The sequence below is a fragment of the Opisthocomus hoazin genome, chromosome Z (assembly GCF_030867145.1).
Source record: "Opisthocomus hoazin isolate bOpiHoa1 chromosome Z, bOpiHoa1.hap1, whole genome shotgun sequence".
Classification (NCBI taxonomy): domain Eukaryota; kingdom Metazoa; phylum Chordata; class Aves; order Opisthocomiformes; family Opisthocomidae; genus Opisthocomus; species Opisthocomus hoazin.
The window spans coordinates 9920375-9936000 of record NC_134454.1 but is presented as its reverse complement, the minus strand read 5'-3'; the positions used below and the strand labels follow the sequence as shown (position 1 = coordinate 9936000).

Genomic DNA, 15626 nt, shown 5'->3' with positions numbered 1-15626 from the left:
TTATATTAAACCACCAATAATTATTTCTAGAATACGGGTCTGTTTCTTAAATAGAGTTTACAAAGTGACTTGCAGCGTATGTAGCTCTGACCTGCAAACACTGGGAATTCATCGATTAAGCCTAAAATGCTCCATTATGCACAGAAAAAAAATTTATGACAGTTTTCTAACCCAACAAAAGGAAGATGCTCTGCAGAAAAGCAAGACCTTTTAAGATCGTTTAGTATTTAAGGCAAATTTTTTTCCCCTGCTTTTCTGACAAGAAGCCACACCAGAAAGTTTATGTTATATTTTTATTGTATGCCAAAGTTCATTAAGATGGGATTTTGCTTGTATACAAGTTACTCAAAAATTGTTTCTAGGCAGAGATTCGTTAGCAATCTGACTTATTTCACAGCATAGATTTGTTCAATCAGGCCACAAAAATAATATTGTGTACAAGCAATAACTAAAGAGCTGCAGGTTCAAGGAGTTTCCAAATATCAAGAAATAAAAAACAAAATCAAAGCAGTCACAATATAAAATAGCAGCTCCATGTAGCTTTTTCAAGTTTTAATTTTATTCAGAAAGTGGTACTTCGTTCAGTTTGCCTCATTCTTCGAAGCTTCATCAAAGTTTTCAACGAGATCTAGAAAAAGAAGAACGTTGAAATTAAAGTCTGACACACTTCCTCTTTGCCAAACATTCTGCGTTTGTTCCCCCTCCCGCCCCCCAAACAGTTTTACTTCATATCAAGTGATCACAACGTAAAAAACTTTCAGCTTATAAAATACAGACCAAATAACATCTAAGAGCTTTACGGTTCATTCTTCTTGTTCAGCCAAGCAAGTTTTGGATGGTTCATCATAAAGCACAATTCTAAGAGCATTTAACTTCACTATACCCACACCTGGGCAAAGTGACAGTGAGAAGGTAATTTCTTCCCACCCTTCTTACTGAATATCAGATAATTCCCTTAGCCATAGCTACTTCTTCCACACAGGACAAAAATGCTAGCTCGAACCAACAGTCCACCTGCATCTCTCATGGTGTCTAAAAACAACGAAGTAACCTGCTGCAAAAATTCTGTGACAGCGGGTGACTAGACAATACGCTTACCATCCTTGGACCAATCTTATGCTACATATGTTATGTCTCAGCAAAGCTCATGTCCGTTTCCTGCACTGCATACTTGTTCTTACCTGGAACTTCATCATCATCATCTTCACCAGTAGCAAGTGGTGCTTTTCCATCCACAGCTGCAAGAACAAGTAGTTCAAAAGCATCAGTCAAGTTCCCCAAAGGCATCTTGATCAGCTGCTTTGCTTTGTGTTTTTTTGAAAACATTAGCAATCTGAGCTAAACTGCAATGCTTTATCCAGTTCCCCTGCTGAATAAAAATCTTCAGATAACAGAGGAAGCTCACATTCCCTTTGTTAATGATAATGCTCAGACAGCCCAGCAAGAAACTGAGAATATGCATGCTAAACCAGTTTACTAGTCACCATCTTGTATCTAGGTATACTGAGTGCCTTGGATGGTAACCATTTTCAGCTACAAGTGCAGAGACTTGTTCTACCAATTCCCCTTAAAAACAGCTTGGTTTACTGACTACGCAGTGTTTCTTGAGATTTACGTATTTTACACCAGCAAGTTATAAGGAAAAGAAAGAATGTAAGGATTCTAGGCCTTCATGAGAACTAAGATGTAATTGTGAAGCTGCAAGCAGCCACATATGACTAGAGGCGCTTAAAGATATTATTGCTCCCTGGCAAAGTCAAGAGGAATATGGAACTGGATGCACAATTTTAAACTTAGCTGACTGAAGTAACCATGTGTTCTCGTCCGCATCTCTGCCAGCTCGGTGATTTCCTAATCATTCCCACTGTATTTGCCAGAGCTAGTGAGACTTAACCATGTCCATTGTGGCAGACCAATGAACATCTGTGAAACTGCAGCAGTATAATGTTAGAATAGAGAGCTCAGGTCCCTGAGTACCTGTGCCACTACTTTTACCGCTATTCTTAGCTGTACTACCAAGGGTAAGCCATCTCATACTCTGTCGCCTCCATTTTATCCTAATTAATCCTTCTCAGTTTTCAAGAAAAGCATGAGGAAAGAGATAGGTTCATACTAGACCTGTACCCTGATTTAAAGAGAACCAAAACAGGTGAATGCATAAACTTTGGTGTGAAAGGGCTTGGGGCAAGGTCACCGCTAACCCTGCTTTTGTTTTTTAACAGCAGAAAGCTGTTACAGATTAAGTTCACCTCAGTGTCAAATACAACATTTTAAAAGCAAACCATGTTATTTCCTCCTAAATTGCCTGCATTCTCTCTCATCCCCAAGACCAGACTAAGTTTACTTTAGCACCTGCAAATGCAATCATCACAGACACTCCACTCCTCCCTGTCAGGCTTCCAAATCTACCAGACAACGCTGAATGGAAAGTGTTGTGCAACTACTCTGGCATCCACCCAAAGGGCGAAGGAATAGCCATTTACTAGGTCATACAAAGCAAGCTCTTTAAATGAGTTTCCCTAATACCAAAACTGCACAGTTTTGCTTATCCAGGATATATCCACCTTGTTATGAGAAGACAGATCTTCAGGGGTCATTTGAAATACTTCAGGTTTTTTTCTTTCAAACCCTACTACTATCCCACAGAAGCTGCACAGGTAACATCAGGAAGGAAGGACCTGAGCTCCACAGGGAAAGCAGCAGTTTATCCCACCTCCTGAAGACTACTCCTAGCAGGATTTTTTCAGTGGGAAGCTCACAGGAGGGAAGCGTCACCAGCTTTAGGAACAGAAATAGAGGCTGTCTTGTTGGCAGCAAAGCACAGGAAGAAAAAAATGTAGCAACCAAGTTCAGAACTACTAGAAACTGGACATAATGATACACTTCTCCCATTTTCTCTGTATTTAGGATGTTTCATACCTTGGAAGCAATGGGCTTACAAGATTTCAGAAAAGTAGGAAGACTGTACATGCAGGACATGAGGAACATTCGCAGTGTCAACAAGCCTGTTTTTCACTCCCAATTCTCACCCTGCAGCACTAGCACCTTTTCAAAAAACCATGTACTTCACCCCCTCCTCTACTTTTCCAACACAGTTTTAGGAAGAACAAGTGTTCACGTTCTTTTACTAATTTAAGGATGGAACAGGAATTTGGTGTACCTAGCTTAACACTCATGCCAGTCCTGTTCTCTACAGTGTTCTATGCACACAGGACTTACAACATACTTCCTTAAAAATACTGGGTAATTCCCTCCTAGCTACCAAAAAGCCCATGCAAGAAATACCTTCACCACACCCACAAGGCAGCAAAACAGCTATGAGATGTCTGTCTTCAATTCCCTTTCCCCATTAGTTATGTTTCCATTTAAAGTGTCAAACCAGACATAGTCAAAGTTTATCTTTTTCTAAAACCTAACTCTTCCAGAGTAACTCACTGCCTAGCTCTAATGAACAAGGTATGTCAAAATATGGTAGCTACATCAAGTGGTAAACTACCATGAAATCAAGTCTGGCTACAGCCTTCCAGCTCTAGATCAGCTGCAAGATACGGTGCCAGATGCCTCTGCTTTCTTCAGTTATACTCATCATTGGATTTGAGCTATAAATAAGATCTAAAAGTTCCATTTCTTTACAGACATTTTATAATATGCTTGCCGACAGCAAGAGTGCACTGAATTTCACTGCTGCTATACAAATAACCCTCATGTCAGCTGCCAGCATGAAATGCATTCAATTTTCAACTTACATTGCTTGGGTAGAGCTTCTGCCAATCTCCTCAGGCTGGTCAGACTGTCAGCTCCAAGCTGATTTAAAATGCTAGGAAGCATTTCTGTCAGCTGCTTTGTCTCAGCATGGCCGGTGATAGTGAAAGTGTTAGCAGCCAGAGATGCCTGAACTTTGGGGTTATTGAAGTGAATGACTGTTCCTTGATTGGTAAACATGTTTACCTGCAATTAAAAAAAAAAAAAATGAAGCCCTTTAGCAAGATTTTCAATTTAACAGGAAACTGAAGCTCTTAAAGCTCAAAAAAGACCTACTGACAATTTACAGACAAGTTTAGGATGTTACTTACTGAGAAACTGATTTTGATACATTTTCTATTTCTACACAGAAAAGTATTTTTTCCTTTGAAGTAATTACCTCTTCAATTCCAGAAATATTGTTGACTCCTAGTTTCTTCAAAGAAAACTGAAGTTTCTTGTCATCTGCTGTAGCTGTTCTGTGAACCACCTTCTTCTTTCTGCGGGCAGTACCCTTTGCAAAAAAAAAAATTAAAAATTACAAATTAATACTTGAGTAGTTCTTCACAAACTCTAATCCTCAGAGCCCTGTAACTGCTCTGCAGGCATCTACAAATCAACCTAACATACAAAGCTCTACTTCTGTGCCTCAGCACACGCAACCCCATCTCTCCAACTGCACTGCAGCAGTCCTTCCCTTGCTGTAAGGCAAGCTTTGCATGTCTGCGAGAAGTGTGCGGTTTTAGGAAGCAATGCACCAGAGAACATTTATTCCACTGTTCCTATAGGGATTCTGCAGCATCTTAGAAAAGAAAAAAATGCAAGATTGAAAGTTTACTCTTATCTGTTATCATATCCATAAAGCTGAAGAATGAGCAGTTGAAGGTAATTTACGAAGCTTATGAATTTTTCATGAGATCTCAGTTCTTCAGTTGTAGCCAAATTTTTATAATAGTCAGAGGCCATAAAGTTAAAGTCATAATTAACAAATGAATATGAAAAAATCAAAATACTCAGTTTTTAATCCAAACAGTCATCTCCCATCTTAGACATACACATTTCAAGAACACTTATTTTTCCAAGATATTTCATAAATGTTTTAAAAAAATATTTCTACATTATTCCAGACCAACCCTGCTTAGAAAGCAAAAACAAGCAAAGGTTAAGTTCCCCTACAGACACAGAACCCTAGATTTCTCCAGGGAAATAACTGTCCCATAGTGGAAGATATCTATAACTATCAAAAAGCAGAAAGTGTCATTCTATATTTCTTTGCACAATCATAAGGCTTCAGTAAAATCTGACATAAAACGCCCAGGAACAGGTGAAACTAAGCTCCTTTTTGACACACTATAACTACTAATCTATTTCAGTTGCCCACCTGCCACATGCTAGCAGTAAAAAAATGTGTTGCTGCCCAGCCGTATAAAGGTTGCAATACCTTTTCAGTTAACCAGTAGAAGTCGAAAAACTGGCTGGACACTAACACCTCTAACACAATCCTTGTTATTGTTACAAATAACAAGGAATGTTGACAACAAATTCACATAAAACTCACACTTGGAAGACTACAGCTCAAAAGTTTAGTCATCTGTCTAGAAAGCTTTATACCAACCTGACTATAGCAGAGAGTGAACGCAGACAGCAATTTGAAAACTACCGAAGTAATAGAAATGGCTTGATTTTAGTACCTTGATTACCCAGGAACTAAGCTACATAAGGTATACATTAAGTCTCTCTGGACAAAAGACCTCTTCATAAATTTATTAAAATAGGGTCTTGAATCAAAGGCTATGTAGGAACTTCAGGATATGGTTTAGTAGTCATGGTGGTGTTGGGTGGATGGTTGGACTTGATGATCTTAGAGGTCTCTTCCAACCTATGATTCCACGTACCTCCTTTTTACCTATATTACACATAGATACCAAACTTCAGACAATCTAAATTTAATTTAAAGGAAGAGCTGATGTTTTAATCTCCACAGATTTAAGCTTCTAAAGAGTACAGGTTTTTACTAAGCAAATTCTATCATGATCATGCTAAGACATGCTATTCAGACCTCTCTACCTCTGTCTTAAAGAGAAGTGGGCACAGCAGGCCACCAATGGAATACTACAGACTCATCTGCCACTCCTCTAAAATGGTTTGGGGGAAGAGCCATGACATTTAGCCGTAGAAATATTCTACACAAAAATCTCAAATTTCATATAACGAAGTACTACAACAGCCTTCCACTTAAACATAATATTTAGCTTGTAAGATCTGCAGCCTTGCGATATCATGAAAACCTTCCAACAGAGGCAACATACAACCTCCTCTCACAAGGAGGCGTGACTCCTCCACCTTTGTCTCCTCCACACCCCTCACAATTTCTATGGTGACAATGCCACAAAGAATCTTCAGTAATAATTTCCAGTTATAAAACAAACTTTAAAAGTCAAATTCAGGCATTCGAAGTATTTCACAGACCAATTTTAAAACTGAATGACAGCATCACAAGCATATTCTAAGCTTTGCTTAATGTCTCTGAAAGACCTCTACTGACCAGAGAGCTGCAAGAGCTGTAACCCAAATGCATGCTGTTACTTGACAAACATTAAAAGCCTCTACGGGCAACACGCACATGTCGGTAACGTGCATACCATCATCACTGTAATACAGCAGCTCTCTGCTTAACTAGCAAGCCATACAAAGAATAAACAAAATCACCAAGGCAAATAATTACTACATTAACCCTGATTTAAGGGTGCGTCAATCTCCAGATGAAGTAAAAAAAATTCAACAGAGGAATGAAAGCTCCCGGAAACTGTCAACAAGAGTTCTGTTGAATAGTTCGTATTTTAAAATATTTGCATGTTCGCTTCATCAGGTATAAAAAAACCTTACTAACAAGTTCTTGCCTTAAAACTGACACAGTAATTAAAATGTTTATCAGCATACAACTATACTCAACATACTGTCTTATTTTCAGATTATAAGTAATCACATAGCTACACACATTCAGAGGCGGTAATAAAATAAACAGGTCTTCTGAGCATGCTATTATACAATTACACTAATACGATAGGTACAGAATTTCCAACTTTGTCCTAAAAGGCAAAAAAAAACAAGACGCAGGCATCTTAAAGATCTGTGACAAGAGTATGGAACATAACCCTACATCATCTGTTACGACAACTACACCCAAGCTCACTTGCTTTAAGGCACACTCACTTCAAATCCTAGATGCCTTCTGAAACAGCCGGTACAAGTACACAGGCTGCAAGGCTGCTGCCATAGATGACAACAAAGCCAAACAGAAAACGCCGGAGGCTCAGCTACGGTGTACGGCTCCTACGGAACACGCTCTAGGGATCCCTGCAGCAGCGCAGCTTCCCCCGAGCACAGCGGAGTGCTTCCGGCCGCTCCCCACCCCGGTTCTGAGGACCCCTCCCGCCGGGCTTGGCGTGCGTGCAGGGACAGGCGGCCCCAGGGCGGGGTGGGGAGGCGGCTCCTACCTTGCCACCGATGCGCACTTGGGCCTGCAGCTTGGCGAGCTTCTCTTGGTTCATGATCGTTTCTTTCATCTGCGGGAGCAACAACAGCGCCCATGGGAGGGCGGGTCAGGCAGCGCCCGGCGGCGGGGCAGGTGGGAGCAGGGGGGGTCCGCAGCCACCCCCCTCCCCAGCCCCGCCACAGCGGCGGGAAGGCGCGCGCCCGCCCGCCCCGCCGCGGAGGTGAGGCTCCCCTCAGGCCCGGCCCGTAACCGCCTTCCCTTCCCCCAAACGCCGCCGCCACCCACCGATCCGCAGCCCTCGGCCGCGCAACACCCGCCTGCCCGGCCCACCCCCGCCGTCTCCTTTATACCTTCCCGCGGCTGAAGCGGCGGCGCCGGAGCTGGGGGAAAGGCGAGGGCAGCGAGACCGGGCCCAACACGCGGAGGGAACCGAGATGGCGGCCGGAAGGAAGGGCACGGCGCTCCGCGCAGCGCATGCGCCGCTGCCTGGCCCGGCAGGGGGCGCTCCTCTGAGGCGAGGGGCGGGGCGGGGCGGGCGTGAGGCGAGGCGAGATGAGGTGGGGTCGGGTCGTGCTGGGCTTTGCGACCCGTCCCCGTGCCCCCGCAGTGTCGCAGACCCGGCGGTGAGGCTGGCTGCTCTTCCGGAAGGCTGGCCGTCAGCCCCGGGGCGGTTCTCGTCCCCTTGCGCTTCCCTTCCATGCCGGCTGTTTGCCGCTTTGGCTTTGCGTCGCCTGCCGCGTCAGCGGCTCTGCGCTGGCCGTTGAAGACGCTCTGCGCTCGCTGGGTCTGCCAGAGCTCTGCTCCCGTCGCGTTTTCCATCATTGAGTTCCTAAGGCGGCCTTTTCCTGCGCTGTCTGGCTTTTGTTGTTACCTGAACCCCGTTCTGCAAACCAAACGTGCACGCCCAGGGCCCTCGCTCCAGCAGCCGTTGCCGCCTTGGAGTGTTTGTAAACCCTGCTCCCCAGCCTGCGTTCCTCAGGGCAGAGGTCGTTCATGGTGTCCCATTTCAGCTGAAATGAGATCTCCGCATTCAGTACCAACAAATCCGTATTGCCAGCAGTACAACTAAAGTGGGTTACCTAAGTGTACCAATACCAAAAGTACCTTATTACAGAAGCACAAAGCTTAACCTGTGCCCATACCAATATACCAAAATACAAATACCGAACGTACATTATTACAGAAGTACAAAGCTTAACACGTGCCCGTACCAATGTACCAAAAAAATGTATACCCTCAGGCACTAGTAGCTGGGTATGCAGGGCTCAGCGCAGGACGTTTCCTACCACTTAGAAGAACTCTCCAAATCACTGGTCTCAGATTTCAAAACAGAGAAAGGAAGGAAAGGGGGGGGGGAAAAAAGAGCGCCTTTACTCCTTATTATGGTCCTTGCCTGCTCCCGTAGTGATCCAATCAAGGTGAGGAGTCCCTCCGGGAGATCCTGGGGGTACCCTGGAGAGTCCTGTTCTCAGCGGGTCCTGCAGCTGAGTGGGTCCCATCTGGGGTGCCAGAAATGATGCCGTGAAAAAACGGAGTTGAAGACTCTATAGTCAGAAGATTATCACGCAGGTATTCTTTATTAAGGCGCCAGGCACACAGGGGATCTCTCCTCCAAACGTGCACGCCAAACACCCTGTCATTTCAGGTTAAATACAATCACAATATACATGTTCATTATACTTCTGAGAAATGCTTAGCATAGTTACAACTTTTCCAAGAACTAATTAGCACATGCTGATGCCTTTCATGCATGTCTGTTAGCGTTCTCGGGTGGTCTTTGGGGGTCTCAAGATGAAGGCTTATACTCCTCATCACAGTGCCCACTGGTTGACCTTTATTTCTGCGCAGACTCAGTTCTAAGATCAGTATACCGTGTCCTCCCAGGTTGTTTGGCTCTGGTCTTGTTACCCTCTTGGAGCCTCCTTGTCTCTGTAGCTTGGTGCATCTGCCCTCTCAAGGCTGAGCTGTCCAAATAACATCATTTAGGAGTCTCTCTATCTTAGAGCTTCCCAAAACAGCAAGTCAAGTTTGTCTTAAGCAGCGTTGTTTAGGAGCCTCTTTATCTTAGAGCTTTCCTCTCTTCTCAAAAGAGCAAGGATCTACTTTAGTTTAATTACAGTCCCTCTAGTAAGTGGAAATTTTACATTTATGGATATCACAACCTTCCACAGCTTTACTGATGCTCTGTCTCTGTTTGCTCACTCTGAGGAGCCTGGTGGGACTCATCCCATGGTTACTGGGAGCTCCCGTGCCTGGCTCCGACGACGGTTCTCACCATACGGGAAGCCGAACAGCCTGTGCAGGGTCTGGGACCATGTAGCATAGTGGGGTGCGGGAGCAGATTTACAGGGGGAGAAGGCTGGTGTTCCCGTCAGTGCAATGCACACCCACCAAGCGATGATGGAGAGGATAAGCCATGTGGCTCTGTGGGCCTGCCCCCACCGTCACCGCAGCTCAACCCAAAGGGCCTGCTGACACCGGTAGAAATAATACTGACCTTGCCATCTCATCCTGTGTTTTAACGCCTTTTGAACTGGTTCTTCTCTGGAATATCCTCAATAAACTATTCCCTTTGTTCTTGTTTCTGTAAGACCATGTTAATAATTAATTTATCCTCCTTTACTGATTGATGTTAAGATTCCCATGTTAGTAATTGCCAGAACCAAAACTTTGCCAAGGCAGTGCTTTTCGTGTGTAAGTTTTATTTCCTCTTATACAAACTCTCTTCACAAACTGAAGCACAGGAAGTTCTGTCTGAACATGAGGAAGAACTTCTTCCCTCTGAGGGTGACGGAGCACTGGCACAGGCTGCCCAGGGAGGTTGTGGAGTCTTCTTCTCTGGAGATATTCAAGACCCGCCTGGACAAGGTCCTGTGCAGCCTGCTGTAGGTGACCCTGCTTCGGCAGGGGGGTTGGACTAGATGACCCATAGAGGTCCCTTCCAGCCCCGAACATTCTGTGATTCTGTCATTCTTATGATATCTCTTCACTACACCGGAGCCAAGTGTTAATTTATACAGAAGGTTTTGATCGCTGTTGGAATTGAGACTTGTGTAATTAGTGAAAACAGATAACAAACCCCGAATTACTCCATCTGCTGGTGACAGAAGGTCTCGGGGAGGTGACGATTCAAAAGCTGCTGCTGAAGAGCAAGCCACCTGTGCCTCCCAGCAGACTAACATCACAGCTGAAAATTCGGGGATGATCAAACAGCTGTAAAGGATGGCAGGGGGACCTGCAGGAGTTTGGTCGAGCGTATCTGTAAAATTGGAACAGTGAAGCAGTTTGCTCTGAAAAGAATGGGGGGTGGGTGGGGGAAAAAGCCCATGTTACTGTAGCTGAACTAGCAAACCCAGTATCTAGCTCAGAAGGAAAGGAACAGAACAGATTCGGGGGCAGGGAGAGTCTGGGGCGGGATTTGGGGAGGACAGAGTTTCTTCTGAACGAAAAAGAAAGCTTGTGAATTTATTGCAAGATTAAATTGGCAATGTACCTGCAGCAGAAGGGAATACAGCCAAGATGAAAAGAAAAAAAAAAAAAAAAAAAAGAAAAAACAACAAACCTGAATCACTGCAGGCTGTTGAAAGCAAAAGCAATAAATACTTCAGATTTATCACAGTCTGCCATCAAAATATAAGAAAGATTTCAGAATTACTAGGTCAACTGACGATTACAAACATGCAAAATGTTTTAATGGGCTGAAATACTGAAGCGAAAATTAGTCACAGAAAGATTATTCCAAGATAGAAGCAGTAGAAAGTGCAGTTCCAGCTGTCATCCTAGGATTAACTGGTCTGGGGGTATGATCTCATATTCCCTCGTGAGATTTTGAAGACAACTTATGCTGAAAACCACATCACTGAGTTGTATCAGAAATCAAATGAAGCAGTTCAAGAACCACAGTTCAAGGGACTCTCTAAGATTTGGTTACATTTCCTGGATCAAACAGCAGACCTTCAAAAAACAAACTTTGCATCAGAGAGAAAATATTTTAGAATACTAAAATAGTATTGGCTTGCTTTCTCCGGTCCTTTTTTTGTAATTGCATAATGGGAAACACAAACCTAAGCCTGGATTTCGTTGTAGCTGAAGAACTTCTGTTGGGAAATGAAACAGATCCAAAGCCTATAGCACTGAAACACTTGGGTCCAAAGGAGGGCTACAAAAATGATCCGAGGGCTGGAGCACCTCTCCTATGAGGACAGGCTGAGAGAGTTGGGCTTGTTCAGCCTGGAGAAGAGAAGGCTGCGGGGAGACCTGATTGCAGCCTTTCAGTACTTAAAGGGAGCCTATAGGAAAGATGGGGACAATCTTTTTAGCAGAGACAACAGTGACAGGACGAGGGGTAATGGTTTTAAACTAAAACAAGGTAGGTTTAGGCTGGATATAAGGAAGAAATTCTTTACAATGAGGGTGGTGAAACACTGGAACGGGTTGCCCAGAGAGGTAGTGGAGGCCCCATCCCTGGAAACATTCAAGACCAGGTTGGATGGGGCTCTGAGCAACCTCATCTAGTTAGTGGTGTCCCTGCTGGCTGCGGAGGGGGTGGACTAGATGACCTCTAGGGGTCCCTTCCGACCCAAAACTTTCTATGATTCTATGATTCTATAAATGGAGCCTGAGCTCAGTAACTTTCTTTTCAGTTCTGAAAAAGGGTGAAAGTTAGGATCTCAAAACTGTCAGAGAATACAGGTTGCTAAAGCAAAGTTCATTAGCATCGCAGAAGCAGCATAGGAGTGGAAAAAGACCATTGAAATCGTTACTCAGGATAACCGTCTCTTAAATTATGTGGAAGTTTAAAGGCAGAAGAATGACAACATTTGCTGTCAAAATGCCAGTGGAAAAGCTCTCCTGAAAGACATGGCCAGTGCTGCGTAAGTAGTAACAGGGTACATTGAGAAGAGGTGTTAAGTTAGTACTGTATTCAGGAAACAAATCACAGTTCATAAACGTGAGTGATCAGGCTCAAGTGAAGTAATATTTTTCCTGATTGCCAGTGACCACAAAGAACACATATTGCATGTGTTTCCAGGCAGTGAGGGGAAATGTCTGATACTCAAAATCTCATTAGGAAACATTTGTTCAAAAGAATGCTTGTATTCAGCACTCCAGAAAGCAGAAGTGTATGGCACATCAGCAGGGCAGAACACGGAATAATAATGTTGTCATTCCTGAAGTAAATTCCACGACATAAGGGGAAAGGCGCTAAATTATTCGGAAAAGCATGCATTTATGTTCATAATTTAATGGAGGAAAGTAATGGCATTATGGGAGCAAAAGTGTTGTGAGAGGTAGGAAAGGAAAAAAAAAAACATCTCTGAAAGTCTAGACATAAGAGTCACTGAAGAATTCTTAACTTTTTAAGAGATACTAAATATACAAACATCGAGTGGGAGCCTAGAAAGATTGAACTTCAGTGCAGTGCTGTTTTCAGCTCATATATTACAGTGTTGCACGATGTGCAGGTCTGTTGTGTGGAGTAATCCGTAATAGACTTCAGTGTCAAGCAAGAGAGTGCTCCTCAGCGGACAGTGTCCTTTTCTCACCATGACTGTAGCTCTTCAACTCAGCAGCCCGAAATACCTGGGCTTCAAGCCACATCACAAGCCTTTCATGAGCTGTGGGGTGCCTCTCTCTGTTTATAACACCACACAGAGGCCAACCAGAGAGTAGTTGGAGAAGCGCTACATGAAGAATCCCCCGCTTACACTGAGCGTGGTTCAAATGGGCTTTGCCAAACACTTGGGAGTTCGTGTTCATCAGACTGGTAAAGGCTCGCCTTTTCTGTTAGTCTGAGTTAGCAATAAAGATCTTGTCAGAGAACAGGTAAAAGTCAGAAGCCACCACATTCCTCACTGGCGGTGTGTGAAAAAGATGGTACCTTAAATTTACACACAGATGTCAGAGACTAAAACAAACAGATTATTCCTGTAGTCATCCTATACACAAAATTCAAGACAACTTGGTCATTTAAACTGTGATCACAGAAGTGTTTTAACCCCTGCTAAGACAATTGGTTACAAGTCAGAAACGTTGTTAAGATGTGGCCCAAAATCAGCATGGTCCCACTCACGGATGGCGCGTTTAGCCCGGGATGAATCATGACTAAATTTGCCCTGCTTTAGATGTGTAGCTGTCAACGTGTCGCCTTTGACTAACGACTTGGCAGCTGTGAAGCGGTGATTTATTCTGGATTTTGCCTTTGGCTTTCTAGGCCTCCCGGTCCAGCTTGGTGCTCAGCGGGAGGTAAGCAGTTGAGCTTGGGTGGCCAGAGGTGGGGAGGCTGGACGGGGCGAGGGCCTTCCTCCTTCCGCAGCGGCTAGCTGCTATTTCTGCTCAAGCCCTGGCAGGAACCCACCACCCACTCAGTTTTAGATGGGAAAATCAACTTTTTCTATCTCTGATCACAGTACAGCTTATCCCCAAGGATTTCTAAGCAAACGAAGAGCAGACCTGCCAACACTCACTGCATTTTTGAATGGGTTTGTACTCCTTTAAGCCTTACTTGCGTCGCTACAGTTAAATGGAAACTATCTCAAATACCTGAGACATTAGTGCCAGGATCTCCCTCCTAGTTTGCCAGAGCTTGTCTGCAACATATAATTTGGGGCTTATGTGGAGAATGTTAGAAAGGTTTTCAATATCCGGTGGAGTCATGAAATCAAACGTAACTTAAACAAACATGGTTTGTTCACGTCACGAGTACCTTGCTACATCAGCTCTGACGGCCAGTGCTCCATTTTGAAAATCCACTACCATTGGGAACAGGCACTGGTTTAAAAGAGTGAAAATCCTAAGTTGAAATGAAAAGTGGAAAACATGTTTTGGCATCTCGTGCTGTTGTGGAGGATTATCACAATAATAATCAGCCTGAGCTGAACGAGAAAAGGTGAAGAGGATGGCAAGGATTGTCAGGGGTACAGGATTACTTCCATGCTCATCCTATGACTTCGAAGCAGAACCCCTCAGCCTGAAAAAGAACTGACCAATGAAAAAAACCTAGACAGAATCTACAAAGTTGCAAACAGCAGGGAGAGGGTAGCTAACAACTCTTGTCGCTTGCCTATTCCAGTGCAAAGAATGAAAGCGCATCAGATTAAATGAGCAGGTGACTGGCTAAAACCAAACACGAAGAGACGCTTCACACCACATGTGGTTAGAGCCAGGGAACATTTCACCGCAGAACATATTCAGTGGTGTAAATGTACATGATTTCAAAAAGTGACTGGGCAAATTCACAGAAGAAATTCCATCAGACGCTATTAAATTCAGATGTTACCTCTGGCTTAAAAAACCCTGAAACCTAGATTTCTGGCAGATAGAAATCAATTTTACACACTTGTCCTGTTCCTGTATCTTCCCTAAACATCTGGTATTGGCTGATGTTGAAGTCAGCTTGTGCTGCTAGACGGGTCTCAGTCTAACCTGGTATAAAGTCTCCGTGTGTTCTGCTAGACAAGAAGTGCAGAAGGGTCCTGAGAACATTTAATCACATTTTACAGAAAATAAGGCCCAAAAGGGCCTTAAAGGAAGTGACTTTCACCTGCCACAGCAAATGCATCTGCCCAGCAAGAACTATAGAAGAAGAGGGGAAAGAAAAAAAAAAAGAAAACTGCCACCATGAACTTGGTCAAGAAGAAAAATCCAAAGTTTGACAATTGAGGGGGGGGGGGAGGTAGAGCCACCTCCAGGGGTGACAAACTCTTCTGCAGCAGTCGGCATGGCAGGAAGACCCAGATTTTTCTTCAGCTTTTTAGGTGACTGCTGCCACCCCTCACCAATGCATTGCTTTTTTGGCCTGGTCACACAGACAGTGTTTGTAGTCCCAGCCTCTGCAGAAGGCTGAAGGAGAGTGCTGTCTTCCCCCAAAATTACACAACAAGGGAAGAGAAAGATGAACCCAGAAAAAAAAAAGCGGAGCTAAAATGGTTGTCACTGTGATACCGGGCAAGGAGACCACAGCTATTGCTGCAACGGTCCCTGTCATGGACACCGCCATCCTGTTGCAAGGTCCTGTTGCCGGCAGATTTATTCTTTCCATGAGACAAGCAGCTCAGAATCCAGTCCAGTCTTTGGCCCGAGGAACTGCTTTGACAGCAAGGGTAAATTATTCAAGAAATGGTTTTATTTCAGTGACAAGGAGGACTGCGGACCCCCCGGGGTGGTGGTGGTGGGGAAGGTGGTCGGGGGAAGCTCCAGCCTTTCCACGGAGTGGGGTTCCTCAGGTCCCCCCAGAAGGCTGCTTCTCCTTAAAGACCCACCCGGGTGTTGAGGGGGAGGGGGGGGAGTCCTCCCCTCCCCGGTGGCGGCTTTGGGGGGGGTCCCACGTCCCGGAGGCGTCCGTCCCGGCGCTGCCGCCGGTAGGTGGCACCCCCCGCCCGCGCAGAGC

At 44.4% G+C, this 15626-nt stretch overlaps 1 protein-coding gene across 1 annotated transcript; it reads right to left on the bottom strand.

Moving 5' to 3' along the window:
- Nucleotides 1–279: 279 nt before the first annotated feature.
- Nucleotides 280–7715, bottom strand: BTF3 (basic transcription factor 3). The gene is made up of 6 exons (XM_075411636.1): nucleotides 7588–7715; nucleotides 7239–7307; nucleotides 4142–4255; nucleotides 3747–3948; nucleotides 1182–1238; nucleotides 280–628 (listed from the first exon to the last, which is right to left on the bottom strand). Exons 1-6 carry the CDS (start codon nucleotides 7711–7713, stop codon nucleotides 582–584), a joined length of 615 nt encoding a protein of 204 aa, XP_075267751.1. The 5' UTR covers nucleotides 7714–7715; the 3' UTR covers nucleotides 280–581.
- Between the last annotated feature and the right edge of the window lie 7911 nt (nucleotides 7716–15626).

Excerpts from the sequence above, each read along its gene's own strand:
- BTF3 (XM_075411636.1), bottom strand. The coding sequence starts at position 7,713 with ATGCGCTGCGCGGAGCGCCGTGCCCTTCCTTCCGGCCGCCATCTCGGT. Across the intron at positions 4,256-7,238 it reads AAGTGCGCATCGGTGGCAAG|GGTACTGCCCGCAGAAAGAA; the intron begins GTAGGAGCCGCC and ends TTTTTTGCAAAG. Across the intron at positions 1,239-3,746 it reads AGAAGCTCTACCCAAGCAAT|CTGTGGATGGAAAAGCACCA; the intron begins GTAAGTTGAAAA and ends TTGTTCTTGCAG.